This window comes from Phyllostomus hastatus, unplaced genomic scaffold (assembly GCF_019186645.2).
Source record: "Phyllostomus hastatus isolate PE091 unplaced genomic scaffold, TTU_PhHast_1.1 phas_scaffold_755, whole genome shotgun sequence".
In the NCBI taxonomy this organism is placed as follows: Eukaryota; Metazoa; Chordata; class Mammalia; order Chiroptera; family Phyllostomidae; genus Phyllostomus; species Phyllostomus hastatus.
The window spans coordinates 12,388,423-12,405,773 of record NW_025334039.1 but is presented as its reverse complement, the minus strand read 5'-3'; the positions used below and the strand labels follow the sequence as shown (position 1 = coordinate 12,405,773).

The following is a 17,351-nucleotide window of genomic DNA, read 5'->3' as shown; positions in this document are numbered from 1 at the left end:
CAGTACTTGCTGCCTCCCCCCTCAGCTTCCTTAGCCGGGTGCCCGGGACTCAGTCAGCCCTACCGCGGGGACCAGCTCTCCCGTGCACGTGGCACGGCCCGCGTCCTTGTGCCCAGCACTCCGCGGGACAGCCCGGCGCGCTCGGCCTCTGGCGGCGCCCGCAGGGTGGCTCCGGCAGGGATTCCGGAGGAGGAGGAGGCGGCGGCGGCGGCAGGCAAGGGGCGGGCACGTCCGGACCCAGCTGAGCCGAGATGGAATTAGCCCCGCAGTGGAGTAAGCCTGTCCATCTGCGAGCGCCACAGCGGGGCAGTCCGGGCTTGGCGACCCGTGTGCCCGCACCATGGCCACCCCCGGGCTGCAAGGTGAGTGTTCCCTGCTGGGGACCCAGGTCCCGAACGCACCGCAAGTTGTAGGAGGGAGCGGGGCTGGGGGTGAAGGAGCCGGCATCCTAACTCCTACCGTTCGGGACGGGTGACCTCAGGTGAACCCGGAGAGACCGTGGTGAGGGGAACAGGTAGATCCCTGTCCTCTCAGGGTGGGGGAGCAGAGGGAGGCCCGAGCAATTTCCCAGTTTTATGGAGGAGAGAGAAGGTAGGACGAGAGGCAGAGGACTGATTGGTGCAGGGGCTTTTTCTGGCGAGGGACGACCACTTCCCGCCTCAGCGACTTGGCCTGCCTCTCCGTGATAAAGCCGTGGGATGTTTAGTGTGGCCCAGACAACTAGCAGAGTTTAATTCGGGAACAGTTTGTGAGGACAGAGGTTCGGATTCGTCCCCCGCAAATTTGACTTTGGCCTCTTTGGGGTGTCCCTCCAGTTTTAGGAAGTCCTCCAGGCCTTACCCAGCCCTCCCTCAGGAAGGGCTTTTGCCTCTCAGGGTGCAGGGAGACCCAGGCCTGTCTCCCCTCACCCCCGTTTTTTTCTTAGAAGAAAAGCAAATTATACCGACCTTGCCTGGAACAGTTGTTGGGTGTCTTGCTCCTGGTGGGTCTTGAGAGAGGCCTGAGGTGGGGAGTTGCCCAGGCCATTGGCAGGAACAATAAGCTGAAGGGACTGGAAGGCGGTGTCACCTATAGTCCTTTGTGGGCGGGTATGGAGAGAGACCTCCAGGAACCATGGGGACCCTGGTTCAGGATAGAGAGTCCCATTGAGCAAGGTGAGTTCTCAATCTGAAGGCAAGTGACAGTTGGAGGGCGAATCTTAGACAAGGTCGAGGCCCTCCCAGAGGATGGTGCCAATCACTTCTGTCTGTCAGTCACCGTCCCCAGCTGCTGGACATCCAGTGCCCAGTTCCTTCCTCTCACTGTGTCTTGCTATGCACCCATCATTTTGGACCTGGTATGGTCTGTTCTAGCAACCTCTTACACTCTCTGAATTGCCTCTATGTGGGAACCTGGGCCACTTTGCTGGCCGATTGAAGAGGCTGTGTGGGGCGTAGGGTGGGTCTCAGACAGCACCCACAGGTTCTGGTCCAGTTTCCCTGAGCTCCTTCTCGGCCACCTTCCACTGCGGGCTAAGGCTGGAGGCCCAGAGGCACTGGGGCCTAAAGTGGAGCTTGTCTGTCATTTTCTACAACGAGCCCCACTGAATGCCAGATACTGCGCCCGGTGCTGGACTTGCAAAGATCAAGAAAGGCACACACCTGCCTGTCTGGACCTTACGGTCTATATCCATGGTGCCTGTTGCTGGATACAGCAAGGAAGAGGTGGAGTCAAGTATGGGCTTGCTCAGCCCATAGCAATGGAATTAGCCTCGTTTATACTTCTGGTATTTTAAGACGGTGTAAGAGGTCTTTCTTGGGATCCTGCTGACAGTGTTGCCTTTCCTCCAGAAACTTTCAGAAAATAATAGATTTCTGTCTGGCTGACAGCGTCCCATCCAGGTTGACTTCTGCTGAAACGACTAAAGGATGGCCATGCTCAGCCAGCTGGTGGCAGATTTTCCTCCTGTTTAGTGGACCTAAGCGTAAAGCAGACTACTGACTGAAGTCTTCTGACTTGTTCATTGACAAAGGATAAATCCCACTTTCACTGACGCCTGCTACTTATAACCAAGTTAAAAATAGCTTTTTTTAAAAAATAAAAAAATAATATATGTTCACCCTGGCTGGGGTAGCTCAGTGGATTGAGCAGGGGCCTGCAAACTGGAGGGTTGCCGGTTCGATTCCCAGTCAGGGTACATGCCTGGGCTGGGGGCCTGGTCTCTGGTGCGGGGGAGCATGCGAGAGGCAACCACACATTGATGTTTCTCTCCCTCTCTCCCTCCCTTCCCCTCTCTAAAAAAATAAATAAAAATATTATATGTTCACTGTGAGGAAAATTTAAATACAAATATGTAAAATAAAAATAAGTTACTTGTTTTTAGTACTTTGGTAATTATTGTTTGCCTTGTTTGCTTTTTAAACCATCATGATTTTTGCCTATATCAGATAAATATTTTTATTAGTCATCAAACATCTTAAAAGAAAGGAAAACTTAGATACAATACTTAAATGAGGATAAATTAACAAATGTCAAAGAATGAAGGGTTGGGAGCATATTATTATGTCATCAGACCAAGGCTAAGAATAGGTACTGTAATTGAATAAAGATTTTATCTATGGTCTTCCTGACAGGCAGGTCAGAAGACAGACAGTAAGTTACATGATCTCATTGTCTGATAAAAGAAGACTAGTTCATTAACATTAAATTTTAAGAAGAATGTCACAGTGATATCTGTGATATTTATGTAAGACATTGCCCAACATAAGGAGCTGTAGTTTTATTAATAGGTTTTTAGAGAGTATATTATTTATCACATGGGTACTTATATTGTATCCGATTTTGTTTTAAAAGGGTGTTTGTGTTTTATTCTTTTCTGGTTCATTCTATCCTATTATATTTTTTAAAATGCTTTTTGCAAACTATTGGATAACCAATTAATGAGGTATATCTGTAATTTGAGGGGTAGCGGCTTGCAGCATATAGAAAACTCAGTGGCTAGTAGTCCTTTTGGAGCGGCGCTCTCAACCTCTTTTTCCTTCCCTAGGTGAGAGAGGGAGGCAGGACACTTCCGCCAGAACCAGCTCTTGTCCAGAGTTCCACATTCTCGTTTCCCTTCAGCCTGGAGGACGTCCACTAGCGTTTCTGGAAGTGTCCTGCTGGCGCCAAATTCTCTCAGCTCCAGTTTTTTGTGGAAAGTGCCTCTATTTCAGCCTCAGTTTTGAATGATAATTTCACTGGGTGGATGTAGACTAATGGGTTGACAGGTGTTTTTTTTTTCTTTCAGCACTATCTAGGTGTCACTTTATTGGTCTCCATTATATCGATGAGATCAGCCTTAATTCATATTTTTATTTTCTTCTTTCTTTTGCTGATGTATACTACCTTTTTAACCTGGTAGTTTTCAAGATTTTATTTTTAGTTTTGGTTTTGAACAGTTAGACTGCTATGTATGTATTTAGTTGTGATTTGCTTTGGATTTTTCCTGCTCATTTTTATTTACCTTCTTGAATCTGGAAGTTACTGTATTTTATCAAATTTGGGAATGATTCCAGCCACTGTTTTTCTAAGTATTTTTCTGTTCTGTTTTCATTCTCTTCTGTTTCCCAAACACCAAGTACATGTATGTTCGAGGTTGTCCCATTGGTTTGTGAGGCTCTGCTAATTATTTTTTCAATCTTTAGTCCTTCATTCTCTGGACTAGATAATTTCTACTGATCTATCTTTAACTTCACCAGTCCTTCTCCTGCTTTCTCCAGTTGCTGTTAAGCTCATTCAATGAATTTCTTTTAGTTGTTATAATGTTTAGTTCTAGGAATTCCATTTAAAAAATAACAGCTCTATTGAGGTATAATCATATATCATACAATGTAGCTTTTAAAAGTGTACCATTCAGTGATTTTTAGTGTATTTACAGAGTTGTGCAACCGCTCTCTAATTTTAGACCACTTTCATCATCCCAAAAATAAACCTCCTACTCACTGGCAGCCATTCACCTTTCCCCCACCCTCCAACTCCTGGCAACCGCTAATCTGCCGGTACTTTCCGTCTCCAGGGATTTTCCTATTCTGGACATTTTATTTGAATGGTGTTTGTGTTTGGGTTCTTTCACTTAGAATAATGTTGTCAATGTTTAGCCATATTATAACATGTATACGTTCTTCATTTCCTTTTATGGCTAAATAATATTCTCTTGTATGGATACACCCCATTTGTTTATATGTTTATCAGCCCGTGGACATTTTAATTTCTACATTTTGCTACTATAACTAATGCTGCCATGAACTTTCAAGTACAAGGTTTTGTGTGTACATAAGTCTTTATTTCTTTTGGGAATATACCTAGGAGTGGGGCTGCTGGTTCATGAGGAAACTCTCTGTTTAACTTTTTCAGGAAGTGCCAGACTATCTTCCAAAGTGGCTGCACCATTTTACATTCCCACCAGCCACGTGTGAGGGTTCTGCTTTCTCCACGTCCTCACTGACCCTTGTTATTGCTCTTTTTCGTGGTGGCCATCCCTGTGAGTGCAGAGTGGTATCTCACTGTGGCTTTGATTTGCATTTCCTAATGATTAATGAATGATGTTGAACATTTTTTTCATGAGCTTATCAGCCAAATGTATATCTTCTTTGGATAAATGTCTACTCAGGTTTGCTTATCTTTGAATTAGGTTATTTGTCTTTTTATTGTTGAATTCTGAAAGTTCTTTATATATTCTGGATACGAGTTCTCTATCTGGTATATGACTTACAAATATTTTCTCCTGATCTGTATGTTCACTTTATTAATGGTGTCTTTTGAATCACTTTTAATTTTTATGAAGGACAATATGTCTATTTTTTTTATTATTTGTGCTTTTGGTGTAATAGCTAAGAAACCTTTGCCCCACCCAAGGTTATAAAGATTTACTCCTATGTTGTCTTCTAATAATTTTACAGATCTAGCTTTTGCATTGAGGTTTATAATCCATTTTGGAAAAGTTGACTTTTGTGTATGGTGGGAGGAAAGGGTCCAGCTTCATTCTTTTGCATGTGGATATGCAGCTGCCCCAGCACCATTTCCCCGTTTCTTTCCCCACTTCTTGTTACCTTTGTTGAAATTCAGGGACTCATTTCTGGAATCCCAGTTCTGTCCGTTGGTATGTCTGTCTGTCCTTATGTTGGTTCTGCAGTGGCTTTGTGGTAAGTTTTAAAATAAGCAAGTACGAGGACAGGTACCTTTGTTTTTGTTTATGTTTTTAGTTTTATTTCTGTACACTCATTAAGAGTGTACTTACCTTTACTATGGGAACATGTGTTAGCTGCTTTAAAGTCTTTGGGCTTTGTTGAGATCAGTGTGTGTGTGTGGGTGTGTGTGTGTGTGATCGAGTCCTGTTTATTTTAGAAGCATAAACAGTGGAACTAGGAAGGAGGGATGAGAACAAGATGCCTGTCCCCTGGACAGGCCCAGAGTAGCACAGGCTCTGGCTGTGTACATGAAGGAACAGGGCCAACCCGGCAGCATCAACCAGCCTCTCCTGCGAGGAGAACCTGGGTATGACTCTTCCAAGTGGGTGGGGGTGGGGTAAATTGGCTGCAGGTCCCTCTGGACTAGGTGAAAAAGGCCAGAGAGCTGATATCAGTTTTTATTGCTTGCTCTGTCTCTCTCATGGGTCACTTATTCTTTGCATGTCTAGTAAGTTTTGTTGGTAAAAGAGACATTGTGTATGATACAACATTATCTTCCTTTCAGTAAGGTTAAAAAATTAAAAATGTTTTTTTTCTAGCTGGAAGTTCATTTACTAACCGATAACTTTGGTCTTATTTAGGTTTGGTTGCTACTTCGTTAGGGTATATTTGTGGAAATTCTAAGGTGTTTTTCTAGATTCTTTAACTTGGTAAGATTCAACCTCTTAACTCTGTCTCCCTATTGATCATGTCAAGGCTTGCCCTTTGGATGCCTTAGGGACAGTCTAAAATAAACTTTTCTGTAGTATGTGGTTCTTACTTCTAAAATGAGGCCCTTGGTGTCTCAGCTGGGTGCCTGGAGTGTTAGGACATGTTAAGGAGGTCTTTGCAGCTCTGGATGGAACTCCAACCTCTCCCAGTACTGTCTGGACTCCAGCTCCTCTGTTCTGACTGTGTTGTAGTGGCCCGTCTGGTAAGCCTCACATGTCTTACCCTCTGCATGTGAAGCCTTGCTCTCAGCCAACGAGTCGTGAGGGATCCCCAAAGAGATATCTGGGAAGCTTCCTTCACACAGACTCCTCCCCTCTTTCACTTGACCCCCTCATTTCCAGCCATTTTAAGTGCTCCAGTCCTTGACCTCTGTCCCATTGGTTTAGGGGGCCCTCCTCACTTTATGTGGATTCTAGCTCCCTGAACCCCAGTCAATAACTTGTCCTGATGAGCCTGCAGGTGTGGGTTTTTCTTACTCAGGGATTGCTTTTCTGTGCTGGTGGATGTTCACTGCCTGAAATGGTTGACTCATATGTTTGTCTTGTATTATATTTGCGTTTGGAAGAATGTCTACCCCAATACTAGTTATATTATTACTCCTGGAAGCAGAGTTTTGTCAGTGAGCTTTTTTTTTTTTAAAGATTTTATTTATTTATTTTTAGAGAGGGAAGGGAGGGAGATAGAGAGAGAGAGAAACATCAATGTGCGGTTGCTGGGGGTTATAGCCTGCAACCCAGGCATGTACCCTGGCTGGGAATGGAACCTGCGACACTTTGGTTCGCAGCCCACGCTCAATCCACTGAGCTACGCCAGCTGGGGCTGTCAGTGAGCTTTTTATCAAAAAGCATTTTATTAGCAAACAGTGTCAGATGTAGGTCATTGGCAGGGCCAGAAATGACAGGACTCTCTAATATTAATTCAAAAGTGATCCTCATGATTTATTTATTTATTTTTAATGAGAAGCTAAAATCCTGATCTTAATTCTTATCTCGAGGGAGAGTTGGACTATGGGACTACCTGCAATCAAGGCCAAACAACTTTGTTATTGCTCAAAAATACTTGAACTCAACATAAACCTCCAGAATTCTATACCACAAAGTGCGGAAGAGATGACTTTGCTGAGAAATCCCTCTCTGCTCATCTTTCAGCATTTTTTAAAATTCACTCTTTCACTGAGTACCTACTATGTTCCAGGGTGCCGTAAGGGTCAAAGATGATATACAGTCCTGACTTCTGAGTATCTCCACCCACTTGTGGTGGACAAAAGGGGGAGAGGTTGGTAAATATGTCAGGTTGGGAGAAGTCTGGGGAAGGCTCTGTTGAGAAAGGCTCTGACGTATGAGTATTTGACATGGATGGTATCTCAGTGGGCTGGCTTACTGCACTTGTAAGTGGAGTTACTTAATATTATTTACATTCATCAGGAAAGGTACTATATTGGTTAGGCTATTGCTCAGTTAGCTGCTCTAACAAATAGATCGAAAAATACATAATGAGTAAAACACATAACAGTCCACTTCTTTCTAAAGTAAGAGTCCTGGGTGGATAAGCAAGTTGGTGAGATAGCTCTTGTCCATGTGACTTTTCAGGGACCCAGGGTAGTGGAGTTTCAGTCAACTTCAACTATGACTTCCAAGGCGGCCCTGGGAGTTGCCTTTCCAGTTACCTACAAGGGGAAAAGAGCATGCAGGAGCATGCACAGGAGGTTTATTATGGGTTAGGCCTGGAAGTAGCACATATCACTCTGTTCATGTTCCTCTGGCTAGAATTCAGCCTCAGGGTCACATCTAATTGCCAGGGAGGTTAGGAAATATGGTCTGTTTGTATGTTCAGGAAGAAGAGGGGAACACTGATTTTGCTAAGCAGTTAGCAGTCTCTGTCATAAGGGGCCTATCAAAAATGATGGTTGGTGTGGCATATTTACATTATTTTATGGTATTAAAGTTGCAGATTTATACCCTTGTCTTCCTAAGCCTTCATTGTCTGAGATCTTCATGTTTTCAGCACCCAGGACAAGTCGGGGAAGGAATGTGGTAAATACTTATTAAATGGTTTATGAATGAATGAATAGTAAGCTGGTGTGACTGTAGTTAGCCAACAGATTCAGTTGCTTCTTTTTTCAATATTAAAAAATTTTAATTCCAGTAGTGTCTGGCCAGTATGAGTTAGAGAAAGAAGGTGAAGGCGTTGTGAGTCTTCCTTTAAATGTGAGACACATACTTCACTTGCCCTTGAAACTCAAGCAATTTGACTCTTTTGGATACTACAGATGAAACTGATTTCTCCTTGGGACACTCAGTCTTTTTCAGAACTTCAGTATCCATCCTTATGAAGTTAGTACATTGGGTTAAGGAAATAAGAAAAAGAGAAATTATAAAAAGAATGTATGAACTAGAGATATAGTTTCACATTAAAACTCTTTCTTTTACTGAAAATTTATGAAAGATTTAACCAAGATACTCAGTTATGGGTTGACTGTGATCCTCTGAAGTTAGGTGAAATGGTGAAATTCTATCCAAAGGCTACCTTTGAAAAAAGTCGGTTTTCAGGTGTGTGCTGTAGTATGATGGTTTTGTATACATATCTTGAGGCTCCTCCTGGATGGGATTTTACATGTCTCTGTTGTCAGTTCAGAAGGGCATGCTTGCCTTCCCATTTGTTAGGCAGGTAGGCTTGCCTCCAGTTCATCTATAAACTGTGTCAAATCGTTTAGGCATACGTGAGCTGCGTTTAATTGACACTTAGCATTTGAATTCACTTGGATTGTGCAATACCCATTCCCACTCCCTCTGGCTCTCAAGCTTGTATGGTGATCAAGGTTGCAAAGTTTGTTTTAGAAGTCAGGGAGCCGAACTGAAGCTGCACAAGCAGAGGGTCCCCCCCACCCCGACCTGGGTTGCAGCACACACGACTCCCAGAGCTGGTGGGCCAAAGCATGCTCGTGGGGTGCCAAGCGTGGTGGCCTTTCTTCTCCTCCAGTGCCAGGCTTTCCTTGCTTCTGGGTTCATGCCGCATCCAGGCCAAAGCAAGTCTCTAGCTCTAAACATTTATCTTCACTGTGCTTAATGGCACTTTGTTGTATTTGTCTTATGCTTGTTTAAGTTCCAGGTGGTTCTCCTTCCTTCTAACATGTTTTTTAAGACCTTGCGACTAGATCTGTGCTTGCCTTTTTGATCCTGTTTCTGGTTCTACAGACCAGTGGTCTCAACCCTGGTGGCCCAATAGGATCACCCCAGACAAATAGAGGTGGAGCTCAGACATCAATATTTGAACCTAGGTGGTGATTCCAGTCTGCATTCAAGGTTGAGAACAACTCCATGTCTCCATTTGTTCTCACCTTTCCCAATTGCTGAATCCAGGTATTTTAAGCCTGGCTTCTCACGACGACCTCTACTTCCCCACAGAGTAGGTCTTGTTGCTTCTGTTTCTCCTTCTCCAGAAATACTTCTCCTAGTTCTGTTCTTTGGAATGTGGTGATCATAACTTTACTCATAGTCACATGAGGATGATCCGGTTTTAAGTAAGAGCAATCTATGTTTGGATAGACCATAGCAGCCTAGTAGAGGAGAAGTTATAAGAAATCTAAAAAAGGACTCTCTTAACCTCTCCCCACCCCCACCCCAGTTATTATGAAATCTTTAATCTCTCTTAAAGTCTTTCCTAGCAAGTGTGTCCATGAACAATTCTTCAAGCTTCTGCATGGAGTTTCCATATTAGTTGATGCTTGCTCTTGGGACGTCCCTTTTCCCAAACTGTGGGAAGACCCTTGCCCCGCTCCCAAAGCTGATTATGTGCCAGGCTTCGTACTCAGGGCCAAGGATACAGTGGTGAACAAGATGGGTTCTATGCCTGTCCTCAAGGAAAGCCCAATCTAACCAATGAAGCTTACTATCCATATGATATGAACTTACTCATGTCAGTTAACAATGCTCTAACATAGAGTTTTGGAATATTTTATAAGATTCTCAGGCTCATCAATATCCCTCACACCTGCCGAATCCCTCTAGAACCCCCAGATCTCATCCATATCCAAAGGCCTTTGCAGCCTGATGGGGGAGCTATGATTGGAAGAGCTGTTTTAGGCTTGAACTTAGATGCAGTCCATTTTGGGCAACAGAAACCTGTTCCACCTTTTTGGAGAGATAGGACTAGGAAAGGGATCATTGATCTTGGTTACATCCAGGAGGAGGAGGAAGGTCAGAGATGGCAGATGTTTGTGGGTAGTGGAGGAGGGAGAGGGACATTGAGAAAACTCACCACCCATACCCAGGAGAGGAGCCAGTGAACCTCATTAAAGCAGATGTGTGTGTGTGTGTGTGTGTGTGGTGTGAGCACAGAGGAGCTGGAGGAAGATAACAGTTTGATCACCCTTGTTGTATCACCATGCTTTTCATGCCAATGTACTTGCAAAGCAGGTTATAATTGACTAGCTAACAGAACAGTTTTGACCAATTATGTTGTTGACTGGCTACTTCCTCATAACATAGAGGGAGGGACATTTATACCTTAATCTCATCAGCCACACTTCAAAACACAGTGTAGAATGGGCTGCCAATGAGTAGGTTTCATCTGGGCAACTCCTCCAAGTCCCAATCTGTGGATTTTGTCATTGAGAAAGGTGCTTTCTTATATTTTTCTTGTCCTTGGTCTTCACTTTTAGGATTTTGGGTCTGAGCATTGACTGTAAGTACCATTTATTAAGATGCTTTTTTAAAGGAGTGAGAGATGTTAAGAATGTCCACTCAGGAGTTCCACACTTATCAAGTTGTCTTGATTGTCCCTCTTCCTTTGCACAGAATAGCCTAGTGGTTTAAAGTGTGGACTCTGAGTAGGCCACTTACTAGCTGATGACTTGGGAACCTTCCCTGATCACAAAATGCCTCAGTTTCCTCATCAGTAAAATGGGATAACAACAGTACCTATCTCATAGTGTTATCCTAAAGGTTGAATGAGCTGGTATGTAAAATGCTTAGAACAGTGTCCAGCACGTGTAAGACGTCATCTGTTAGGGTTGTCGTAGCTGCTGTTGTGACTAGGGCAGGTCTGTGATCAGTTCAGAGGAGAAACCACTCTGCTCAAAATTCACTTATAGTAATGGATTCCCTGATTCCCTACATCATTACCTCCAAACCTTCACTGAGCCTCTGTTGTATCCAGAGTCTTGTGCTAGGAATAAAAAAACACACTGGGCACATTTTGTGAATGTTTTGAGGACTTCCCTAAGTGGTTAGGGAAGGCTTGGTGTAAGAGCAGACCTTTATCTGGATGAGAACATTCCAAGCAGGGATGACTGCTGGAGCAGAGGCACAGAGCGAGGATCAGTTGGGTTTGGCTAAAGAGGAATGTTCTTATCTGATGGACAGATTAGGCAGCAGAGATAGGTAACAGCCAGTTGGGAGTCTTTGAATGCCAACTTGTTTATAAGCCTCAGGGCAATGGAGGTTTTTGAGTGGTAGAGTGACCAGTGAAATAAAAATTTTATGAAGGGTCATCCATAGCAGCAAAGTATTTAGGGATTCATCTCCTTATCCTAACACCCCATTTATCTACAGCCAGAGTGATCTTTCTAACAAAACTCTAATCACATTGCTTTCCTGATTATAATTCTTTAATGCTGTTATAACTTGTGATCCTTATATCTTAACAGGGTGAGGACTGAGGAGAGATACTTAGGGGCAGAAGGGAGGACAATTTTGAAGACCAAAGATAGGAAAAAGCAAGTCGCCTTCTCGAAGCTGCAGGTAGTTCAGTCTCTCTGGAATGTGTGTGTGTGTAGTGACTAGCAGGAGATGATGGATACTGGGAAGGTTGATAGTAAATGATGGTAAAGGGCCTCATAAGTCATGTTAAAAGTGTCTACTATAAACAGAGGGTTCTTTCTGTGCCCCTCCAGTCCCACCACATGGTTGGACACCAGTGGGACTAAGTGGTTGGAAAAGGAGCAGGAGGAGGCAGGTACTCTCTGCTCTTGTGAGGTTGATGATCTGAAACAGCCAAGCCCAGTGGCTGATTGCAAAGGTCCGAGCAAATGATTGCTTTTCTCTCTGGAGTCTCCATTCCTCCCTTGCCCATTAGGAGATACCTACTTTTCTCGATGCACCTCAAAACTCATGTCCTCTAGGAGGCCTTTCCTGGTGGCTCCAGGCAGAGTTGATAGGTCTTTGTTCATACTCCAACTTCGTACTTCTCTCATGCCTGAAATTATTTCCTTACTAATCTATCCTCCTTCCTTATTAGTCATCTTTCCTTGTGAGCACCTAGGGATTGGTGGAAGGTACCAACTTCTATTTAGCCTATATTTCCAATGTATTATGCAGTGCCTGGGAAGTAAAGTGTTCTGGCATGAATGGAGATGTGAGAGATTATATATATTCCTCCTCTGCCCACCCCCCCCCCACAGGAATGTTCAGTTGTGTTTGGAGCATGATGTGATGGTGCAAGGGGGGAGTGGCAGAGGAAGCAGGCTGTGGATGGGTGTTAGGAGATGAAGCAGCTTAGATAGGTAGGCAGGGCCCAGATTGGGAAAGGCCCTGCATGCAATATGAGACACTTTGTTTCTTCAAAGAGTGAAAATCCATGGAATGGGAGTAACTTGGTCAGATTATTTCAAAGTGGTAGCACTAGCTGCAGTGTGCGAGGAGGATGGAGGATTGAGGAGGACTGAAGAGGATCTGAGAGGAGCAAGATTAGTGGCAGGGAAGCCAGTGAACTCTTAGTTCCAAGTTCAAGGTAAGGATGCATCTGTGGGAGTCTCATCATCAGGAAAAGGATGTTTAAGCATCAAGCAAGAGAGGGCTGTTTTTAAAATTTTTTTAATTAAAAAATTTATTGTGGTGACATTGGTTAATAAAATTACAAAGGTTTCAGGTATATAATTCTATGATGCTTCATCTGTATATTGCATTGTGAGTTTATCACCAAAAGTCAAAGCTTCTTCTGTCACCATATATTTGACCCCCTCTACCCTTTATTACTCCCACCACCTCCCACTCTGGTAACCACCATACTGTTTCCTGTGTCTGTGAGTTTTTGCCTCTTTGTTTATCTGTTGTTTGCAGTTTTATATCCTGCATGTGGGTAAAATCATATGGTTCTTGACTCTTTCTGACTTATTTCGCTTAGCATGATACTCTCAAGATCAATACATATGGTTGCAAATGGCAGTATTAGATCTTTTCTTATGGCTGAGTAGTATTCCATTGTATGTATGTACCACATCTTCTTTATCCAGTCATTGAGTGAAGGATGCTTTGGTTGTTTCCATGTCTTGGCCACTGTGAATAATACTGCAGTTTGAAAACATTCAGAAAGAGAAGGCTGTTCTTGAGCTGAGGCCATAAGACAAGCAGAGCCGAGGAGACATATTTGAAATGATCCTTTTCGTGTGGAGGGAACAGGAAGGCTGTCCTTTTGATTTCTTTGGTTAGGCGCAGAGGCTGAGAAAGGTGCCATTTAGCAGGACCTGTGGGGCAAGAGGTACGGTGATCAGCAGGGCCATTGGTTCCAAATTTTGAGCTTGGACCTTCAAATGTGGGCTGTTGTCCTGGGTCAATTCATGCAGGGAAACAGGGTGAGACCTCAGTGTAGGTACTGATCCCAACTGAGATGAAATCCATCCATATTAGGGTGCTCGGGGAGGGTCCCGAGTGCGTGCCTTCAAAATCTGAAAGTGAACGGGACTCTCTGAGACTCCCAAGAAGGCTTGCCTGCTGGTAGATCCCTGCTTGGAGTCTTGTTCTTGGCCTGAGAGAATGTGGATGCTCTGGGCATCAGTGCGGCCCTGGCCAGCCTGATTTTGCCAGAAGCAGTGACCTTAAAAGGCCAGTGACGAGGCTGCCTGATTTCTCAGGGCATGTCACACTTCACCTGCCACTGGTTAGTAATGAGACAGTAATGATGCCATGAGGGACACTTCAAGGAAGAGCTCTGCCGTCTGGAAGTCTAGCTCCCTCAGGAGGACTTCCCGGCTCTTCTCTCCTGGAGGCTCCGGGCACCTCCTTGGGCCCTGATGACTCACCTCACCGTCTTCCATACCTGGCAAGCCCGCTGCTGCTCTTTCTCTGCCCAGCCTGGCCCTGCCTTCCTCTTGCTTGTGTCACCTGGTCCCTTTGAGCCAGCTTCCCCCCATCACCTACCACCTGAGCCTGTCTTACTCTAACACATTCTCCATGTCCTGCTCTGTCCTTCTCCCTACTCAGAGGCCCCTCCACGCTCTGAGCCTTTGCTGTGACCCTGAAGAACTCATGCCTTTCAGCGTCTCTCCCTTCCCCTAGCACTGTGCACCAGTGTCCACTGTTAGGGCGTATCCTTCAGCTAAGACCCCTGCGCCTGCACGCATGGAGGTCTGTGACATCTATAGGGCCCTTTAAAGATTTCAAAATGCTTTCACTTACACAACCGCAAGATGTCAGCGTGGACTATTTGTACTGTGGTATAAATCAGCTTCTTAGCCATGACAGCCAACAGCTAAATGAAGGAGTGGGCATTGGAGGCCCTGATGGTGGATGGAAATGTGCAGGCATAGAATATGGGGGAACCAGAGCTGGGGAGGGAACTTGGGAAGGGACAGTGAAAAGACAGGCATTGGCAGGACTCTGAAGACAAGCTCCAGCTGGTTTTTCATTTAGATTTGGACTTCTCTCTGACTTTATTTAGTCGCTATTATTTTTTCCTCAAAGTCTCTGATCCCGTTGGTTCATCTGCCTCTGTGGCACAACCTGAGGTACCTGTATCCCAGTAGGATGGTGGAGGTTAGATCCAACTGGAAGGGACAGAGTCTGTGCCTAAACAGCCAAGACTGGACCTAAAAGGCAAAAAAGTGTTTTCTAGTCTCAGATGAGCAAGGAAATCAATTCCCAGGTTGTAACAGGGGACAGACAGCGGGTGCTTTTCCAGTGTAGTCTAGGGAAGCTTCCCGGAGAAAGTGAATAGGAAGCAGGCAGGTGGGTGGGAGAGAAAGGGAATTCTGGGGACTTGGAGTAGGGCAGCTGGAATGAAGCAGGGAAGTCAGGTGGAGGGGGCAGGTGCTGAATCCCCAAGTAGGGTTTGATGTGATCCCTTGCATTTCCATGGGTCATGTACTTCCAAGGAATGTTGCTCTTTTCTCTTACTGTGTCATCACACTCATCCTATGAGGCAAAGATACAGTAATGAAACCCTCCCCACTCCATTCATGGAAAGAATAACTAAGCACAGAGAAAGTATATATTTTTCCAAAATTGCGGCAATTCCAGGACTAGACACTGAGGCTCAACTCTGGCTGAGTCCACTCCTGGCTCCGTGCTGATGGCTAGTCCTGGGAGGGCTGTACGAGGGTAAGGCAAACCGTGCGGTTAAGTCAACCTTTGTGCTTCTTAGGTGGCCTTCTGTAGAGGCTAGCCCTGCACTGTATCCATGTAGTCCCAAATCACTGTCTGGCATTTCCTGATTTCCTTATTCTTGGCCTGACAAAGACTGTCCACTCTGGCCTTGGACCATGCAGACAGGCTGTAGGCAGCTCTAAACAGCAGGCAAAGACCAGAACACTGCCCTCTTCCCCTCCATTCCCTCCCTACTCTCAAGAAGTGCAGCCCCAACCCATTATCAAGGGCCCCTATGGCTCCGTTATGCTTCAAGGTCTCCACAAATGGACCGAATAAGAATATGCAGAAAACTCTAGTTTCAAAGAGATTGGGAGTGCCAAGGGGGACAGGAGCAAGGTTGGAGAGTGTATGCATCACCTTTCAGTTTGTGGTCAAGATTTTGTACTTTGGCAACAGGGAAGCATTGAAGGGCTTTGAGTGTGAGGGTGGAGTGATATGATGTATAATTTGAAAAAGCCCCTCTGAGGGTAGAGGGGGAGAATAAACGTGGGGCAGATGTGTATGCGGGCAGGTGCTGGGGCCAAGGGGGACTGCCGTCTGTCTATGCCGAGCAAAGGGCCTCAGTCATTTTCATCTGGTTACACTTTGATGGTGAAGAGGGTTCTCTTTGCCCAACCTCAGTGCCCCAGTGCCTTGTGAGGGTCCTGGATAATTGAAAGAGGGGCTGCTCACATATGGGATGGTCATTTGCAGTGGTCATTTGGGGATCTGGGCAAAGGCTTAGGGGTACAGGCCCATTGACTCAACCTGGGCTGCCCTGATGGGTTCTCTTCACTTGGTGACACCAGACAATAAATGCTGCCCCTTGAGCCCCACTCTCCGTGGTACCATGCTGACCGATGAAGTCCACCAGGTGAAGGTCAGAGGCCATCTTATGATGACTTCACATGTGCCTGTGGGTCCCCATCCCCTTATCATCTGAGCTGGTGGAACTTCAGTCATGATAAGGTGGAAGGAAATTATCTTTATTAGTTGTATCTAAATATTCCTGTCTTACACCTTGATGGCAGCTTTTTGGAAGAAGAATGTACTACTTTGGATTTTCTGGGTCTTGAATGATTGCAATAGCAGGGGGCCACAGCTAGATGGAGAAGCATGTTCTAGCCAGAGGGAAGAACATGCACAAGGTGTCCTGAGCTGGAGCCTCTCCCCAGCTCCCCCATCCCCATCGTCCCTCCAGTAGCATGTATGCCACCTCTTGCCCTCTATTTTCTGTCTCTAGGGAGCATCTTCCAGAAACTACATACCCTTCAAGACTAGATTTAGTCTTAATTCCTCTGGAAGCCTACCTTGACCTAGCTTTCTGGTGTCCTGTAATAGGGACTGGAGCCCACAGTGCAGAAATAAATTATAAAAGCTTCACTCTCCTGGTCATAATTGTGTTTCCTGCATGAAAGATGCTAAGTTTTTCAAGTGCAGGGACCAAACGTTCTAGGCTTACTGAAACTGTCCAGTAGAGAGCTGGACACATAGACACTGCTCCACAACCTCATAACTGGCCAGAAATTCTGTTTCAAGAGACCAGGAAGAGCTGTTGTACATCCATCCATCCATCCATCCACTGATTCATTTAGCAGGGAGAGACTAAGGGCTGAGCTTGATCTATAAGGTTTGATTTCTGCTTCTAGAGAGCTTATAACAAAAATAATAAGAATTATTATATAACCACCTTTTATTGCATGCACATAGGGTAATGACTGTCCTGGGTACTTTGCGTCACATCTCCAGTGCTCATTCTTATTACAATCCTGGAAGTTTGGAATTCTCCTCATCTACAGTTGAGGAAACAGGCTCAGAGAGATTTCAGAGTCAGCGTGGCAGGGCTGAGGTCTCAGCCCAGGTGCCAGAGCTGTGGGTTGAGTCCAGGTGCTCTGGGCTATGCTGCTCTACCTGAAGGTGTTTCTCAGAGGTGGGAAGAGACTGAATCTGATCAGCTGTGAGACCTTGGCAACTTGTGGCCCCTGTCTGGGATTTTGGAGGTCCATCTCTCAAAGTCCATGTCTCATCTCTCAGTCCCCTCCGATTCTAACATGCTGCAGTTCCATTACCGACTGGGGTCATTCATTTCCCTGCA

The 17,351-nt window shown here is 45.1% G+C and overlaps 1 protein-coding gene across 4 annotated transcripts in view; it reads left to right on the top strand.

The window, feature by feature from the left end:
• The first annotated feature begins 284 nt into the window (after positions 1 to 284).
• ANO2 (anoctamin 2) overlaps positions 285 to 17,351 on the top strand; it is a 311,269-nt gene continuing 294,202 nt past the window's right edge. For all 4 annotated transcript variants that reach the window (XM_045826458.1, XM_045826456.1, XM_045826457.1 and 1 more), the window contains exon 1: positions 285 to 362. In XM_045826458.1, the coding sequence (XP_045682414.1) occupies positions 341 to 362 (22 nt within the window). In that variant the 5' untranslated portion in view covers positions 285 to 340. The remainder of the gene's footprint in view (positions 363 to 17,351) is intronic.